The following is a 19,080-nucleotide window of genomic DNA, read 5'->3' on the forward strand; positions in this document are numbered from 1 at the left end:
GTAGCAAATACAACGTTAAAATAGAGAAAGTTCAGAAGATGGCAAATAGTAATATATACATATATGGGATAGAAATTGAACTATGATGCTACTTAATCCTGGTTTAAAGTATAATGTTTCAATACTGTTGTAATATATAATTTTTATTAGTAGTCTATTTAATGATATTCTTGCTCTGTGCTGGAAGGATACTATAATCTTCGATAGTATAATCTTCGATGGTTATTCGATACGCGGCTTAGTTGCAACATGTTATCCTTCAGAAAAAAAGAAACCAGTTCTGAAGAGCACTATACGTCTCAGATGTCGCAAAAAGGCAATCGATGTCATTAAAGATCCATGAATAATCGATTAAGCAGAACATCGCTTCCTCCCTTATTAAATCGATTCGCTATGCTTACATACGACTACGGTATTTTATCCGGTGTTACTTGCATAAGACAGGTTTCCAATATAAGCTTGTCAGATTGCAGAGAGTATCCAAGAAAAACATGTGACATATGACAAATATGACTTGGGTTGTAAAAAAAAAAAGTTGTAAAATTCTTTCTCGTTGTAAGTTGTAACTTCAAGTTATGTCGATTACTTTCGATATTTTCGTCATGGAAAAAGATATTTGAATTTTTAATAAAAACGCCACCTGCAAACGCAAGCAGAATATCCTCGTGTCATTTCCAATACCAAACTACCAAAATAGCTTCAGCGCCTTCGGTTGGTGAAGGTGTAATAAGCGGATATGCAGAGAATCCTGCTTTCATACACAACCAATCGTGAGTGTAGCGTCAGTGACTACAAACGATGTATAAATGCTCTACTAAAAATGGCACGAGATTCGATGATGATAATAATGAAAGGAAAAGCGTGATCTTATATTTGTTCGATCAGAAGGAATTGTCAGGGATAAATAATTAAACAAGAACATGTTACGTGCATATTAAAGAACACAAATTATGTCTATTAAAATTTTATAAAACACAATCATCCGTAATTATTATTTAGAAATTGCTTTCAATCAATATACTTCTCAACTTTGATGATAGGTACAGTTATATTCATTCAAATTAAATAATCATAAATTAAGCTAGTCTCGTGAAATATTATGGTATCGATTAAGGAGATCACAGTTAGCTCACTTATCGCTATATACCTTAGGTTCACTCTAGTTACGAGACGTGGAATATGTATGGAGGCTCCGTAAATTCCTTTTCCTTAGTCACTAGGCTGGTTAAGGGTGAAAAGTGGGACAGATTACTTTCTCAAGCTTTTCAGTCACTCTACGTTACGACGGCAACGATGTTAGCTCTGTCCTTCGTCCGACGGCCGTAGAGCAAAGATACTGAACGTAATTCTTCTTCGAATTCTGCCATTTTTATCTGGCACGGAAAAGGTTTACCGCGGCGATTCTCAAATCTTGAATTACGACATCTCTGATAGACTATCGACAACAATTTTCGGCCACACTGTCGACAATGTCGAGACTGAATATTAGAAGAAAACATTACGCTTATTCGTACTCATCAAGCATTATCCCTTGTGATTATATTTATTTTTTCTATATTGATCAACGTTCTGTTATGTAATCCGAATTTAATATTAAACACAACCTTTCATTCTAATGTCACCAAAATTTTTTTGGAATACATTACTATCTCATTCATGTTTAAGTATATCACGTTCTCATTATAATTGAAAGACTTTTTAATCAATCGCGCTTTCAAAGCGCGAGTTTCCGCAAAGTTTGATACATATATAGAAAAACGTTTTCTTATTTCCTGACAACTCTCACATCGTCCTTTTTTCGTGAATGCGCATTCGCCTGCATTTTAACAATATATTCGCGGGACAATCGTGAACCTTTTCCCCCGTGGATCCTCATAATGGTTTCTTTCTGTAGCGAGTGCAAAGAGGAAGCAGGTCCTTCGGGTAAAAGATTTCCTGTCTCCCTCCCCTCGACCGTCGACCGCCCGTTCCGTTCTCTCACCCCCGTCGCTCGTCTCTTTTTTCCTATTTCACTCTTACAATCCGTCTTTCCCTTGCGTTCTCCTTGCACCCTTCGTTGTCACGGATTTACGTCGCCAATAAATCACGAAGAATATTCTCGGCCACCTTGAAGGTACCTGCATGGTAATTCACCTTCTTTCCTTCTGTCTCGGATACGACTCTTGGAGCCAGTCCGCCGAAAGTTGCTATCGTAAAACACGGTGCACAATCGCGTGCTTGTATATGTATCGTACATGCATAACATTTGAATATAGTGACATTTGAATATATAAAATATAATAAAACTCAACGAATAAATTTGTTCCAACAAAACAAATAACGGATTCAATAAACATCCAATAAAATATTTATTATCGATTATAAAAGCGAGTTATATAACGCGGGTGAATAAAAATAAAGTCAGTCGTTACTCTCCAGTCATTCAATGGTTTTACATCCAACTACTAATTTCATCTTCAACACAAAAGAAATTCAGAGCGTTGATAATGAAAGAGCTTAATTTTGTTCGAGCAATGACGTTAAAATATTACCTAGCGCATACGAAAGTAATGGAGCGTAGCGAACAACGAAACTGCTTAAATGGATAAAACAAAATTGTTTCCCGGGTCTTGTGCTAACAAGTAATCTGTATGTGCGTGTGCGCGCAGCGGACAAAGCTTCGTGCTTAGGATAATGCCCACGTAGCACCGGTGGTGTACTTTTCCACGTAGCTACTGTGGCCGATTACATCTATTTTAATTACGGTTATTTCACGACTCCGCAGTCGCGCTCTTGGTAGCCCGTGGGCGAGCGGAGGAAAAGAATTGGAACCTACCCGTCGCGATGGGTCGATTACTCTTCAGCAAACGTCGTAAGAAAGAGAAGAAGTCCATTCTCTACCCTCGAGAATCGTATTTCAGCATGGAAGTCGATGTGCTTCATAAAGCGGCGGAATACTTGTAATCGAGACTTGGCGCGGCTTCGGTGGCCTGTAAAAATTTCGACTACGAGCGCGCGCGAATAATCGTCCAACTCTCTTCTCGCTTCCTTTCTTACATCCATGAAGATGAGAAATTCTCACGATAATATCGGATGAAAAAACGTAAAAATTTGTTGGCTTCAAAACGACCTCGCGTTGTATCGTGTATGTATGTATGTGTGTGTGTTACGAACACGCCAATAGATGAACGTATATCTGTACTATTGTACATTTCATCTGTCGCATAGCATGCGAATTCCTCGCATCACGATCCATCAGTTTTAATTGTTATTGGAATATTCACCCTGCTATTTTTGTAAAAGATTTAAATCTAGTTGGTAACTTGATTCGTGAAGTATGTCACTGTATGTCGAGTATAACTAGAAAGTTATTTGCTCAATTTTGTTTAGATTGAATCGACCATAAGCTGGCGCCAGAATACATCTGCCATATTCGACTCTGGTTGTTTGCAGTCTTACTAACATCCTTAATATCCTGCACATAGTAAAATCCTATATGTTTAACTATGTTTATGTCTCTTGTAACAATAGTTTATTTACTGCATAAGACCTGTTTACAGTTTTCACGAAATATACTTAATTTACAGAGTATTTGAAAAATATATAGTAATATATGTAGACAAAATGTTATTCAAACAATTGCTCGAAATTCATAATTATTAAAATAATATATATCGAGGAAGAAATTGTTTAAAAACTTCCTGTAACAATCATCACGCACGCTAATGGGTTAATCAGCTGCTAATGAACAGATCCAAGCGGCATGTTCTAACGAGTCGCGTCCCTTTAATGTTTCCCGAGCGGCAACGATCAATGACATAACAATCCCATGATAATTCCTCATGTTTAACCACCCGTAATAGCGCAACTTATGGTGCGTGACACGACGCGATAATGAAAAATGACAAGCGCTTCCCCACATTTAGGGCAATTCACGAGCGGCCGCTTTCTCTTTCGCGAACAACAAAAACGCAGACTGCGGCAAAAAAAAACGCTATTACGAACGGATGGACCGGCAAAGTGTCGTGAGCGTGAGAGGCATGCCGCATGAGCTTATGCCAATGCCGATAAATTGCCATCGGCAAGCGAACGAGATCATCATCACTTGAAAGGCATGCGAATGGTATTCGCGAGCATCGTTTTAGCTTACGTGCATCACGTCGGCGCAGCGACCATACTTGGATCTGGCAAGGCACGATCACAACGAGAGAGACCGAGATAAAGAGAGAGAAAGAGAAAGAGAAAGAGAGTTTCAAGTGGTACGGTCTGAGCATCTTCGAGAAGGATCGTCCGTCTTTCGTGGGTGTAACACGAGAAAGAACAAGGTATACAAAAGCCCGCTACGTGGCTAGACGTGTCAGCTAATTTCCTCGTAAGTCGAGTTACGATGACGCGCGTCGACCCCGCGTTTTACTGCTTGAACAGGTCGGCGAGAGCCGGCCGTCGTCGTCCAAACGCGACGGAGCGCGAGCTTTTCATCCTTTGCCGTTTGTCACGAGTCGGTATCACAGCGGGAAAGTTTAATCGCCAGTTGCTGGAAGCAAGCCGTAACGATCCGTTGTAAATCATTTCACCGTCAGCGAAAACGGGGATTTACGCTGTTTTGATCTTTGACTCTCCACCTGCTGACATGAAGTCAGTCGAGCATTAGACGGTGCAATTTGTCGTGCGACAACACTTTCTTGCTTTACAAGTTACATAACGAATTCATAAATAACCGATGAATACGTCAAATCAATATCACATTGCTCCTATTCCACAAAAAAATATTAATTATAATCTGCATATAACATCAGTTAATCATTTCGATCAGCAAATTCTTTTAACAGTAAAACGGACCCAATAAATTTTGTCAATTTTATGATTGAAATTCTTTTCGGAATTTTAAAATGTTAGAAAGAGATACGTTGCCGCGGCGGATCAATATTGATGATTCAAGTTCGAGAAGGTACAGCGTCTCTTTGATCACCCGAGATGTTTCCAAGAAGCGGACTACTCGAGGTCAAAGGTGATTTCTCAATTAGCAGTGGCGGCAAGGCTTTAACGGATTGCGAGAGTTTGGTTTTACTATCCGCTAATTATGCCGAAAATATACAAACGGCATTACACTCTGACTCGCGTTCTGTTTGCTTATTATAATGTATGTAAATCTCCGAGTGTCGACAGCGCAATGTGTTCTAATAAATATTTGCCTAACGATGCCGGCTGGCTTGGACTTCGCTTGCGTTTGTAAGTGGCTATACGGCAATTGCGGCGCAACGATGACGCGAAATTTGCGAAATGGAGCAAATAACAGCACTTTCAATTTCAATAGTGAAAGAACGTTAAGGAAAGTTTTTTTTTCCCCAAGTAGACTCAGGCGTACCTCTTGAATTAATTAGGTAATCGAACGCGCCCAATCACGCTTTTTAATTGCGATGGAATTTTAGTCGAAATTGCGATTGAAGCGCGATAAACGGACAAACGTAATGCATATTGGTATACTGCTGTGTTAACATTTATATTGATATCGATATACACTCACGTTCGCTGTTTTGCCACGATCAATATTAAAAGAGATGGTATATACGGTGAATCATAGGGAATTACTTCACAACGTGCTCCGATAAAAACGTCATTCACTGAAATTTCATTGGAAAGTGTGGGTTGTGTGCGGGTCGCAAGACACAAGTGTCAAAGTACTCCCACCGTTGATTTGTCCTAGATCCTAAAATACGAAATACAATTGACATAAAAAGCTTATCAAAATATAACAGGCGCGTCCCATCGAGTTTACTGAACTAATAGAATCGATTATTAACCATCCTGTTAGTCTCTCATTTCCTACAGAAATGCAAAATACGCAGATGGGAATGAGCTACTGTAAACAGACGTAAAAGAGCTTTTATCCCGCGGAGAGTCAACTTCAAGAGTGCATTTACTTTCATCAAAAAGTAAATGCAGATTTCTTAATAAGCGGCGAGTACGCTCGTCCGGCGTATCCATCGCTGCAAATTGCAGCAAAATTGTGCCTTCGTTTTCAGGGAAAGCGCGGAAAATATAGATACTGTATTTTCAACCAACACTTCTAGCAAAAAATCTATCGGATACTACCGGATACTTTTGGCTCCCACGATATAAAACCTGTCTCTCCCAGTAAAAATTCTCTCTATCTTTTTCTCCCTCTCTCGAGAGCTGACCGTTATCGACGCATCCTTGATTCATATTCGGATTGGGCGAGCTGCGCATCCGCTTATTAATAGACGTTTGTCTCACGCCCGAAGATTCTCGCTCGCTGGCGCAGGAGCGTGTCCGACAATATCACGCGATTACAGATGCACTCGAATCGTAACGAGGCGATTTACGAGACGACGATAACGAGCGCCCGAGATTGGTTAACCAGCTTTGCCATTAGCCAGCCAGACATCTGTAGCTTTGTTGCACAATCTGTTTCATTTTGCTCTACTACTCTCGTGATCGGATCTTAGCGATGATTAATGATAGGAAGATGTTTCAATTTACTGTGTAATTTTTTTTTTATTTGAATATGTGGACGGTAGAACATTCATCAGCCTGTTGATCTCGTGTTTACCCAACTTCACCTATCTAGTTTTATTAAAATGTCACTTTTACGATCTATCTTCGTTTCCTTGTAAAACAACCAAAGATAGGTTTTTAGCGTTTTATTTTTGGCGTTATTTTAGTAAGAATTGAGCAACTGTCATTCTTTTTAATGCAACATTAAATCAGAAAAAGAAGTTGCTGAAATTACTACGTTATCTGTCCATTATAAATATTTTAGATCCGCATCTAAGTTACCAGATTATTATACTTCTGAGGTACCGATAACGGGAGATTATCGCCGATAAAACTCGGGGCGAGTAGCGCAATTAGCGGACGACCTGGAGAAGCTCGAGATTATTGCTACGTAATTTCGTCGGGGAGAGTGGGAAGCGAGACGTCGGAAAAGTCGACGAATTCAGATCGCAAATTGTTGAAAGTGGGCGACCTTCCATGAAACGGGCCGAACTTTTCCCACCTCCGCCCGCCACCCACGACTTCTCATTAGCTCGTAATTAACGGCGGTTTATTTTTGCGGTAAGACGCCGCTTCCTTGATTCCGGTCGGCTCGAAGTTTCCACTGCTGGCTTCTAATTGCGACTGCGAAATTAGAATAGCCGAATCTCTCGGGCTCGCAGTCACGAGAATAATGTCCTTCGAACTGTCGGAGTTCTGACGGTAATCTAATTGACGAGTACGAACTTATGCTTGATTGCGCGTGACGAACTATACAAATCTGTGAAAATTTTGTGTGTTTTTTTAAACATATCTTCGATATAATATTTTACGTTACCTACTCTAAATTCCTCATTTCACTATTAATCGCACGTGTATGAATGTCGTAGCTGAAGAATTTCCGAATAGCTTAAATTCTTTTCACTCTTCTTCCCATCTTTAATAAAGCCAGAAAAACCAAAAACCTGAGGGAACGGTATAAGGCATTTATTACGCACATGATGTGAGTAATATTTCGTCTTGGTGGCCTCGTCACGTTGTTGTCCTGTCCGCAGCATAATGTTAACACACAATGGCCGCAGACGTATTATGACATTTATCGCACGGCCAGCTGATCTAGCCGCGTTTTACGTCCCGTATGGTTAATAACACGCGCAACAACTTTTCACATACGCGTCTCGTATGATACGCGACCTCGCACACGATAAATGACAACGCGATATGCTGTATGTCACAATACTCGCGGTGCGCAACGGACAGAAAAGACACAGTTCTCTAATTGTAAGAGGTATAAAATTACATTCTGGTATAGGCATTCTTTTTTTCATTTTTACTCTTATATTCGAACATACGAATATTCAATATAAACAAAAACGACGATTTTTTATTCAATTGTCCATTTTGATCGTGCTTCATGCATTTAAAAGGCAAAAAAGTTTTTTACAGCATAACAAAGAAAATAAATAAAAAAGAAATTAACTATAGAATATAGTTTAATAGGTTGAGTAAATCATCAAAACTCAATTTAAAAACAACTCTATAGATATTTTCAGTCTGAAAAGAGAGATATAGTTTTGAAAAATACGAAGACGCAAAAATCAAATTAATGACTGTGTTAACAGTAATGTTGCTTATTTGATGCTTAACAGACTGTGTTGTATTTTCAAATTATCGAATATTAATACTACTCTCTCAAGAACTCCTGTTAATATTTTGATCTAACTGAAGCGTTTCGATAAATGCTCGTACAATACTTTTTCCACTGAAAAAAATTTATCGCTTCATCGGTTTATCATCAAGATATATACACAGACATCTTGCATATATGTACATATTATACGGATGGCGTGGCACAAGCCAGTCAGAAAAGTTTGCCTCGTGTGTAGACTTCTCCTCGGTTGATTATAATCCGAAACAAAACACTATTTCCCCGGCTGATCCAACGGGTGTTATATCGTTACGTACCGGCTTTTGTGTTTCTACGTAATCTATTATGGTGTGAAGTAGAATTTATTTAAAAACTGTACGCGTCGAGAATATGTATATACATATATACATACATATATACGTATAATCCCCGCCCGAGTTTATAATAGCTATGACTAGCAAGCAAAGCGGATTGCGAGCGCAATTATAGTTATCTCCGAGAAAATCGTAAATATAATTCTCGCAAACGTACGTGATTATCCGCCGTGTAATATATGTGACAAGATGGCTGCGTATCGCTGAGAAATGCGAATCATTTTGGAAGCGATTCACTCGTTTGCAGCCAAGGAGAAACTGCATGGGTTGCACGAATGCACGGTAAAATGCGTCAAGGGATGTTGCGACAAAGAATTGCTACAAACTCAAATTCTCTAATTATTAACTCGTTAAAAAAACAAAACAAAAAAAATGTTAAATCGGACGACGTGTATTCGAGTTTCCCAAGAGCGTTGCTCTTGAGAGAAAACAAACGCGACGATAGTAAATGCGGCACGTTCAACGCAGCTAATTGCACGATTTCCACGAACAAATTTGAGCATGGATTACAGCGCAGTTCCGGTAGCAGTCTTAATGACGAGTGTCACCGCTCGGCGTGGTAATGCAATCAAATCCGTGAAATAATCGTTAATTAAGACAAATCACCGCGTGTCAACTTTCACGTGTTACGACGGTTTCCGGCGCGAGGAGAGTAATAATGATTAATGTCACGCCCGAGATGTCGATGTGCGGGAGATTAATGACCGATCGAGACGCAAGGAGACAAATTTAATTGGCCGCCGCGCCGGTTCCTTCGAGACGAAAAGCGACGCGCATATACGAGATATGATGCAACGATGTCCCGGCGTTATAATTGAAACTTATATCGATGGCGATACCGTTCCGTGAGAAGGCTGCGACCTCGATATTATTAATTAACGTCAATTTTATCATTTTTATCGGTGTTACCCGGAGTAAAAGTCGGTCGAATAATTTTTCGATCATGCCCCGCTTGCAATGTTAAATCGATGAGTCTCGGCATTAATTGAAATATCACTGCATAACGAATAAGGATACAGATATTACTCCCCGTAAACAGTTTCGAAAAAGAAAGTATACGCACGCTTCTCTGACCCGAAAAGGCCTCTTGGGAAATTGTTCAAAACTATGTTGGTTATTATTGCGGTTGATCGATATTTCGCTATGAAAAAATTCAAGTTGTTAAGAAAGCTAACATTTAGATAAATATATCGTTGAAAAAAAATATTATTTAGATATTTTAATAGTTAATTTATTTGTTCCGATTTCATTTAACTTCGGTGATTTTTCTCTTAATTATGAAATAGATTACACCATTTTATATTTGTATACGTTAGAAATCGCTAGACAATGACCCGATTTATTCGCGATCGATCATTCGCGTTCCAATGGATCACGAGCCGATAAATTCGCGCGTCTTATCGCGGGTATGTCTTAATGACGGCACAAAGTCCGCGACCGGCATGACTTCGCGATCAAACTATTTTCCCGAACGCATATTTTCGTAATGCACTAATGGAATCCGCCGGCCGGGATACTCATGAAATGAAGAAGCAGCAACGGACCGCTAGGTCGGAGTGCTTCTGAAAAGTTACATATAGACTTCGACACCGATTAAAAATACTATTTACTCGAGTCGGTAAGCAATGATAAAGACTAACAAAACTATCTTATACCATGTATTATTACCATCATCGCTGTTTGCAAAATGTGGAACGCCTTTAAAATATACCATTAATCTTAAAATCATATTTTAATACTCTCCTTTAGAGTTACAAAGTTATCTTCATAACATAAACCTTTTTGACGATAAGATAAAAAAATATGAAAATAAAAATTAACCATTATCAATCGAATTTCAGATCATAATCTTAATTAAGAATCAATTTAAATTTAATACAAAATCTATATTATTACGGTTATAGCGACTGTTTAAATAGATTTGTTAAGAAACACGGGATACATTTTTTCTCGTGATATTTTTATCTAAAATTCTGTGTCGAACAACAAACACAGTTTACGCCATAACAATAATAACGTCGTCATATCCCTGTTTACACAAACGTCAACAATTTGCAACCACTTGCACAGCGCCCCGAAAAAAAGTAGGGCATTCTCCAATAATCGAACATGTCCCCAGGTTTAATAAAGAGGTACTACAGAGTCGACGTTATGGTTTTCTCTTTCTCGACTCGTCTCTTCATTCCGCTTCCCATGCTCTCGCGTGTTTTCATAACGCAGTCGGGGAATCCATTTGCCGAGACTATTGTATGTCAAATGCTGGACGAAGCGGAGGGAAAGAATAATGTATAACATTTTGGTAAATATTTGCACGGTGGAGTTTTAGCGAGCAATCTCTCCCGCTATTCTTCGCTCTCTATCTCTCTATTTCTCTTCCCCGAATGTGTGTGTGCGTTGGGACTATACGCATTAGCCGCGCGCGGAATATTTGTTAGTTGGCACGACGATAAGGTTGCATTCCATCGCGCTGAGCCGCGGAGGTACATATCAGCATTCCGAGCACTCAAAAAGATAGCGCTTATCTCGCGGGGGCGAAAGTGTGATGCCGAGTGAGGGAAAAGTAAAAAAACAAATATATAAGAGAAATATATGCAGAGTACATCGAAAAATCTCGATCTAGCCGAGAGAGAGAGAGAGAGAGAGAGAGAGTTTGGGCGAGCAGATAACGTAATTGGATAATCCGCGGCAAACGTGGGACACCCACGAAACGTCTCGCTTGAACGTTTCCGGGCCAATGGCGTCGTAAAAGTTGTCGGCCGCACGCGATAAATTCGCAAATAATATTCTTTTGGGAAATAAAATATATTTTGTTCCATGATGGCTCTCGTATCTTGCAACACAATAGCCTCGTGCTGTTTCGTACAATCCGCTTCAGCGGCTGGTAAATTCAAATTTGACATTGCAATGTGGATTAACACGACAGCCAAAAATTGGCAAGTCAAAGCGACGAGATGTTTGAAGAAGACAATTATGAAGAAACGAAAAGTGTTGTTTGTGTATTGATGAAAAATTTATAATTATGCGACGTAAAATTATGAAAATTATTTGTTTATAGCAAATCAAATATCTTTATCAAATAGCAACCATACGAATTAAACGATTTTCCGAAAGTTTTCGAGCGTCGTTGATTTAACTCATTTTAAAGTTACGCGCAAAACTTGAGAGAGCTCGAGTACGCGCGATATCGCGGCCATCTCAGCTCAACAAATTATGACCGAATATTTTACTTTCTGATTGCTTATCCGCTCATTTATATATTAAGCACTTAGTGAAGTTATAATTTTCGCAAAATTCTAAATGCCCTGTTTCATATTTTGCAAAAGAAACAAAATGTATTTAGTATTGGACAATGGAAATTTAATTGTTATTTATCACATTTTGATACTCGCAACATTATGTAAACACATGGTTCAATTAGTTCATTAATAAACACAATAAATATTAATAATAGTATCGATGTGCTCGTTATTCGAACTGCTAATAATTTCAACGTAATGTAACCCGAACTGAATTTATTGATAAAAATTTGATCATTAGCGGGCCGTGTTATTTCAAATGCAAGCGCAAATAGTTGCATACATATTATTATTAATTGTAAACATTAACAAGTAATATTCCCGATATATCTTGTAGCAGTCTTGTCCGTAAGAAGTGGCTCCCTAAATTATTATAATGTTGCGAGTTTTAGTTATTCTACTTACAAAGGATATACAAGGGTTCGATAACTGTACACACCCAGTTCGCATAAATCTGCTGCACTGACAGTGTAACCGATGCATTCTATGGTGAGATACGCGTTTGACGGCAGCTATTCTTACATCGTATACCACGGGTATTATCGACTTCGAAACAAGTTACTATTGTTCGCGTTTATATCAGGAGGGAAGCCATGTAGTTTGCGGCGTCCCGTAAAGTTCGTCGATAGTGTCTAAAATTTCGAAGACGGCCCCGCTCGCGGCTTCCCTAAAATAGCTGATTAAATTAATGAAGCAGAATATTCTGTTTCCCGTCGCCGTCGAACGACTGCACCTTCGCCGACGAAACTTGTTCGCGACTACGTACTCGTGAGCTGTACGCTCGTTGCTCGTTGCTCGCTAAGTCAAATAACAAATATTATTTCCGATACGAGATTATATCTCTACAATATTATTTTCAAGGAAATATTTACTCTTTCAGCAAAGCTCGTTTGTTTCTCTAAACATTTTACTTTTTTTTTACCTTCAAAAACTTGTATTACCGTTTCATGTTATAAAAGTTTATAATATCTCAATTTGATTGGCAAATTGATTGGCAAATATTCAGACATCGATTAATTTCGAACGATATCTCTTTTAAAATCTTTTCTATTATTTCTCATGTACTACATCTGTCGCGCATCAATGAGTTTTACTCTGGGAAACCATCGTTTAAAGCGCGACGTTAATTCCCGATCAATTTCAATTACGAGCGGCAGACGCACGTTGATCGGCGGAAACGTCGTACGTGCGCGAGCAGCGTGATCGGCAGACACGGTAATTATTGAGGAAACACCCGTGAATATCATTTCGAGTCTGCCAGGATAATACACGCATCGACGGCTGTTTTCGATCCGGCAATCATCATTTCATTGCGCATCATACTTGTCAAAATTAATAACTATTATATCGGATACGCGTGGTGCAAATTAGACGTAGACGTGGAATGCCGGAGGGTTGACATTAATTCAACAGGTTCTCCCTTACCTGTCCAGCTGGCGATCCGCGTGCTCCTTGTGGACCTCTCGTCGTCCTTCCAGTCGCCGCCGTTCCGTCTCGATTCTTTTCTTTCGCCCACCTGTTCACGATCGCCCCGCGTCGCCGACTCGCCAAACGACGTGCCTGGAATAAATTATTAATCGTATTCCGATCTGTCCTTGCACTTTTCGCCCCAATTGCCTAAGTTTCCGTGGGGATAAACGCGCAACCACCGCGACGGCGATTTAATTAAATGAATGGCTCGACCGCGAACTGTCGATTAGACGAAAACACGAATTATTCCGACTCGCGGCATCGATAGGAAACTAATAATGAATTACGGCAGAAGATGAACTTTCGCCAAGAAAAAACAAACGTCCCAATATTATACTGCCTGTCGAGATTCTGTAGCATTGCGATGAATTTATTATCGATAGCGATGTGCAAGCGCTGCTCATAAAAGGATTGAAGTTTTCAGCAGGTTAGCCACTTAAAGGCGTTACGTAAAGATTCTCTCCAGGTTCTCTCCAGAGTAAAAAAAAAGGAGACGGAAATCATCGTAATAAATACTAGAATTAATTTCTCTCTTGCATAAATCTGTAAAATTTATATCCGTTCGGCAGCATTCATTTCGTCGGAAAAAAGTAGGCGAACAGCATATTCTTGTTAAAACAGCCGTTGTTTTTCGGGACGCATAATGGCGTTTTAAAGTTGATATAATTAAAAAGCGGCGTGCACGACCGGAATATTACCCATACGGAATTACGCAGGAACTGCGTCGTTTATACGTATAATAGGCTCTTACGAAAAATATATCACGCGAAACAGTAACTTGCCAAGCGTATCCTATTCGTACAAAAGAGTTGTGTTTTGTGAGGTGTTTACATAGTTTTTGTTTGAGACACTTCATAAATTTATGTTTAAAGGGACACCACGCGTGTGTAAACGCGAGCGTGTGTGCGTAGCTGTTGGTTATTTAGATTAATTATTCTGGCTGCGGTTATCAAAGCTGGAAAAATTATAAAAGCCACCGATTTATCGCGGTTTAAATCTACGTTTTGCAAAACGCATTCATATTCAAAGACCCGTGAAGCAAGCATCAAAAAAACTTTTTTTTATATTTATCACCGCTCCAACATTGAAACATCAAGATAGAGTAACGAACAAATATTAAAAATTATCTCTTCAAAATGGCTAGTTTTACAAACGAGATAAAGCGCTGTTCTGCCTTGTGTTCTAATGTCAATTGATACTGGTTGCACGTAGATAGATACACCGTATTTATCATCGCTGTATACCTTATGGATATCCGCGTAACTGGCGTAACAGAATAACACGTAGGGACAATATATCGCGTGTTAAATCGCCGCGAGTGCAGTCAGAGCGAGTTCGAATCGAGCGACGCCGACGTAGGTACACGTGGGCTGCATTTCCGTCTCGGAGCAGAACGAGATCGAGATTTATCGTAGTCTAGGTAGCGGAGCCGGCTAGAATTAATGCAGCGTCCCTCGCTTTCCAACCCCCGAGTCATTCTCCGCGGACGAGGTGCTTTATTCTTCGCGCCCGTCCACGTTTTTTCCGTCTGCCGTGCGTGCATTCGATCGCCGTGCAATGATTTAGCGTCGTTACGCAAGCGATTCTGCGATAACGGCCGTTGCGCTCGTGTGTAATACCGGTTGCCAATTGCTTGCAACTGAAAACGCCGCTGCGACGAACGTGGGACATTAAATCTCGACGTGGCCGTAACTTTATTACTTCGATACTTTGTTGCCGCGTCGCGTCGGCGTCGGAGAGAAAAATACGGGGCACGAGAGCGAACGGAACAACTCGGTCGACTTTGAAACGCGAACGGTAGCGAAAAAAACGAGGAAAATTAAAATCCTTAACTTAAACTATCTATTTATAATTTGTAAAATGATACTGTTGTATGTAACACAGATAATATAAATAGCATTAAAAATTTGAAATTAATTAGAGATTGTTGCCAATCGAGATCGTACCGAAAGTGAGATTCAGACGAAGAGTTCACGGTATATTATCGCGTTCCTATGAACGCACTACTTGCGCGTGTAATTCATCGCCGATGCGTCACGACTTTCAAATAAAACGGCTCGTCTTTGCTAATGGAGTCATGGAGATCGACGTTCAAATGGCGATCGATGATATTTTATTTCGATGATTCAGCCGCCGCCGCCGGCTGGAATTCATCGGTCACGGGGTGGCAAAGCGATATACATTAAATGCACGAGGCTATACGTATATACATATGTAGTATTATACGTACATACATATACGAGTATTGCACGTACCGTAGAGAAAAATACCCGGCTGCCGGCGAATTTATTTATTCGATAAACGAAGACACAATCGCGCACGACAGTGCAACGCGAATTCTTGCCCGTCTGGCGTCGCCGTTCGGCGGAAATGGATGCTGGCGGAAATATCACGGAAGGAAATATCACATAAATGTAACTCAGCTTGCGCGAATAATAATACACTGAAAAATGAAATAAACGAAAGTTTAGTACAACTTTAAAACGAGCAACTTACAAGCAGAAGATATATATCTTTCTAGCAATGAAACATATACTGATTCTTTATCGCGGATTTCACACACTGAAAAAAAAATTTTTTCATATTTAAATACTCCTTGAATACTCCTAACTAAGTCCTAGCTAACTCCTAACTATAACTAATACTTGAATACTCCTAACAACATATTTACTTAATATAATTACATATTTATTTAGAATTAGATATCTTTACTTAATTTAAGTAAGGCTTTTTAAATATGAAAAAAAAATTTTTTTAGTGCATTAAACATACGCAATAAACTAAATATTTGGCACAACAATGAACGTTAAGTTTTTATCGGCGCCATATATATCACATTTCACATTTATATTCATATAAGATTACTATTTATTTCCTGCGTAAAATAATTTTCTCGCATATTTTTTAAATAAATACACGTTAAATATTCTCTAAAACAAAAGTTGAGAAACGCTGCTGCTGAAGAATATACATCGCACGCTTCAAAACGATACAAGCGCGGTGATATTCCAGCAAAATATCAACATTGCAAGTAAAGTAGACCGCTACTAACGCCGGTAGTTGATACCCATAAATCTTCAGGATTTCGCAACGGACAGATTCGGAGCGACGTGATAACATCGGCATGGCGTACGTGCGTGGTTGTGTGTGAGAGAAGAGATGCACCGTTTACCGTCGCCGCGCCTCCTCACCGATATCTTGGCAAGCGCGAAGTCGAGCGTTTACACCGCGCACCGGCGCGAAAGAATGCGAGGCCGAGGAAAGATCGTCCCGTGTGCGCCAGCGAGGAAGGTGAGGCCAATCTCGTCAGTCAGCTGAGCAAAGATTGACATCACCGCCGCGTGCCGGAGCGCTGATTCACGAGCATTTATTCGGGAAGAAAGTGCTCGAGACTCGAGATAGGGAGATATTATAGGATTTGAGTAGCCTCGACGCGCGTGCGCGACCCACGGCAGTCCGGCAGTCCGTCAGTCCGTCAGTCTGTCAATTAAAATACCTACCAGTCCATAGATTACGTCGGCTTTCGAGCGTACAAGGTACGAAAGAGTGTGGCTCTTGTATATTTGCGTAGCCGATTAGTATAGGCGCCCGAGCGGGACAAGATGCGTCGAGTCATCGGTGAATTTTGGCGCCGACGATTGTTTACGAATGTCAGATGCCTATCGCGAACCGTGTAACGACGAAATTTCGACGAATGGACGGTCGTCCTGGGTCGTACGAGCGTGAAAAATATCGGGAAAAAAAGAGAGAAAGAGAATTTGTTTACCCATGTTAGATATAACACATGTATACAAATACAAATAACTGTCAATTTTCGACAAACTTCCGACTTTACGCTGCCGATTTCCAAATTGCAAAATGAAATACGAAAATCAATCAACGAAGAAATTTGTAATGCAAAATCTATTACTATACAAAATATCAACTACCGGTTATCGCCTTTGACTTTCGCAATTTTTGATAAACTCTTCACCGGCGATGCATAGCGAATTGCGAATGGCAATATTTTGAACAGGCGCCAATTGTTTAGTGCAACTACGCAAATACGATAACCGCGAATGTTAAATACAAATTAAATGTATATGTGATGTGCAAAGGTTTGAGGTAAGTCATCGCGGACGCCACATTCATAGCTCGTCGCAATAAATGGTGTCATCGTTCTCGTGATTTATTTATACGATATATTATCGTGCACGGGTGCGTTCGCATCCGTAGATGCATGAGCAAACGCGACGCAAAATCTTACGCGTAAATGGCGCTTACTCGATTGGCAAGCATGTAGATAAACGAGTTGTTTCTACGAGCAAAAATATGCGAGAAAACACAATAAATACTTCGCGCCAATAAATTTTAGGCCTGGTGCGTTGGAATGGGAGATATTTGAAGATCGCGACTCAAATTTTTAGCACGAACAAATTTGAAGAAGCGTTGTTCCTTAAATCACTTTGCAAGCAATGCAATAAAATTTGCACATCGATTAATAACGTCGCATAATCCAAACAAATGCGCTATTTATTCCTTGTCTTTATATTCCGTCAGCATTTATCTTTGAATGAGAAGACGATAATTGGACATAAATTTAAATTCGTTTTTTTAAATAATTTAATTTATTTAAGTACGAGCTTTTTCCTTCTCTGTATTACAAAGCGTCCATTCAAATGTAGAAGTTTAAATACTCCATGTGTATCAGCGTGATGTGAAAGAAGAGAGAATCAGGACCATCAGGACGATAGATTTAATCTCATACATATTTCCAACGTTGCAGTGCTTGAATTAATTCGTTATGCCGCTATGCGATATAGCGACGATAAGCGCCCTTTTTTTGCTAACCTTTATCGACGATTAAACTAAAATTCAATTTTCTGTTCTTTGCGGACGCAATTAATCCGAGAGATAACAAGGTTCCGTGACCTTTCTATATTTTTGAGCCGCGGACGCCTCCGCGTTTTTAGATTGAAAATAGACGACAGAAGATAACCACGATTACAGTAAAATATTGCTTACCAATCGGGGATCCTCTCGCGAGCGTATTTCCGAACATCCGAATACACGGATTAAGGGCAATCTGGATTATCGGCACAACCAATAAACGTACCATCGATTATCGAGGCGCTCCGTATTTACAAGCGCTGTAGCCGCGTATTAGCATTTAAAACGAGACGTTATAACATAATAGCGCGCAGCAATCGATATTGAAAATTGAAAAATATTGATACGGGTATCTCTCTTGTTGATCTCACCTTTAAGTGTTAAGTCTGTGTAAACGAAATTTAATAAAATGCAAGCGATCATACCTTATATATATTTCACGATTAAATACAATAAATAATATATAACGTGATTAATACGTGAACAGAGAGAACTCTGCTTATACGTTAATATAGATTATAAGATAATACAGAATTCTCTAAAAACGGAATGTGCGTACGTATGCACACGTACTTGAATCGCATTGCGATCGCAAGCGATTCAATTCGGCAACTTCATCTTCCGCTTTCCATGAACAACGTCTCCATTTCATTGTCGCGGAACAATGAGTGAACTTTATCATCTGTCAGCAGAAATAACCGACGACAGTGGCTGGCGTTCGAGAGGATCTTCGTTTTCGAGAAGATCCTCTCGTAGATCTTCACTGACGATCGCAGTCTTGATTTCATACGAGACGAAAGATCGTTCGCGCTTCCCGAAAAGACTCACGCGACTTACTCGGGTCATGTTCAAGTGACAAGTAGTTCTATCGTGAGGTAGGAAATTGAAGCGATTAGCTTTCGCGGCCAGCTAGTAGCTTTCGTGCACCGCAATGTATCGATGTGCGCAC

General features: G+C 39.8%; 1 protein-coding gene across 8 annotated transcripts in view; it reads right to left on the reverse strand.

Moving 5' to 3' along the window:
- The window catches only part of LOC112463238 (cysteine-rich motor neuron 1 protein), a 256,209-nt gene that overhangs the window by 82,953 nt on the left and 154,176 nt on the right, over positions 1-19,080 (reverse strand). For all 8 annotated transcript variants that reach the window (XM_025029505.1, XM_025029504.1, XM_025029498.1 and 5 more), the window contains one exon: positions 13,218-13,352. In XM_025029505.1, coding sequence (XP_024885273.1) covers positions 13,218-13,352 — 135 coding nt within the window. The remainder of the gene's footprint in view (positions 1-13,217; positions 13,353-19,080) is intronic.

This window comes from Temnothorax curvispinosus, unplaced genomic scaffold, assembly GCF_003070985.1.
Source record: "Temnothorax curvispinosus isolate PA1 unplaced genomic scaffold, ASM307098v1 QBEX01013129.1, whole genome shotgun sequence".
NCBI classification, from domain to species: Eukaryota; Metazoa; Arthropoda; class Insecta; order Hymenoptera; family Formicidae; genus Temnothorax; species Temnothorax curvispinosus.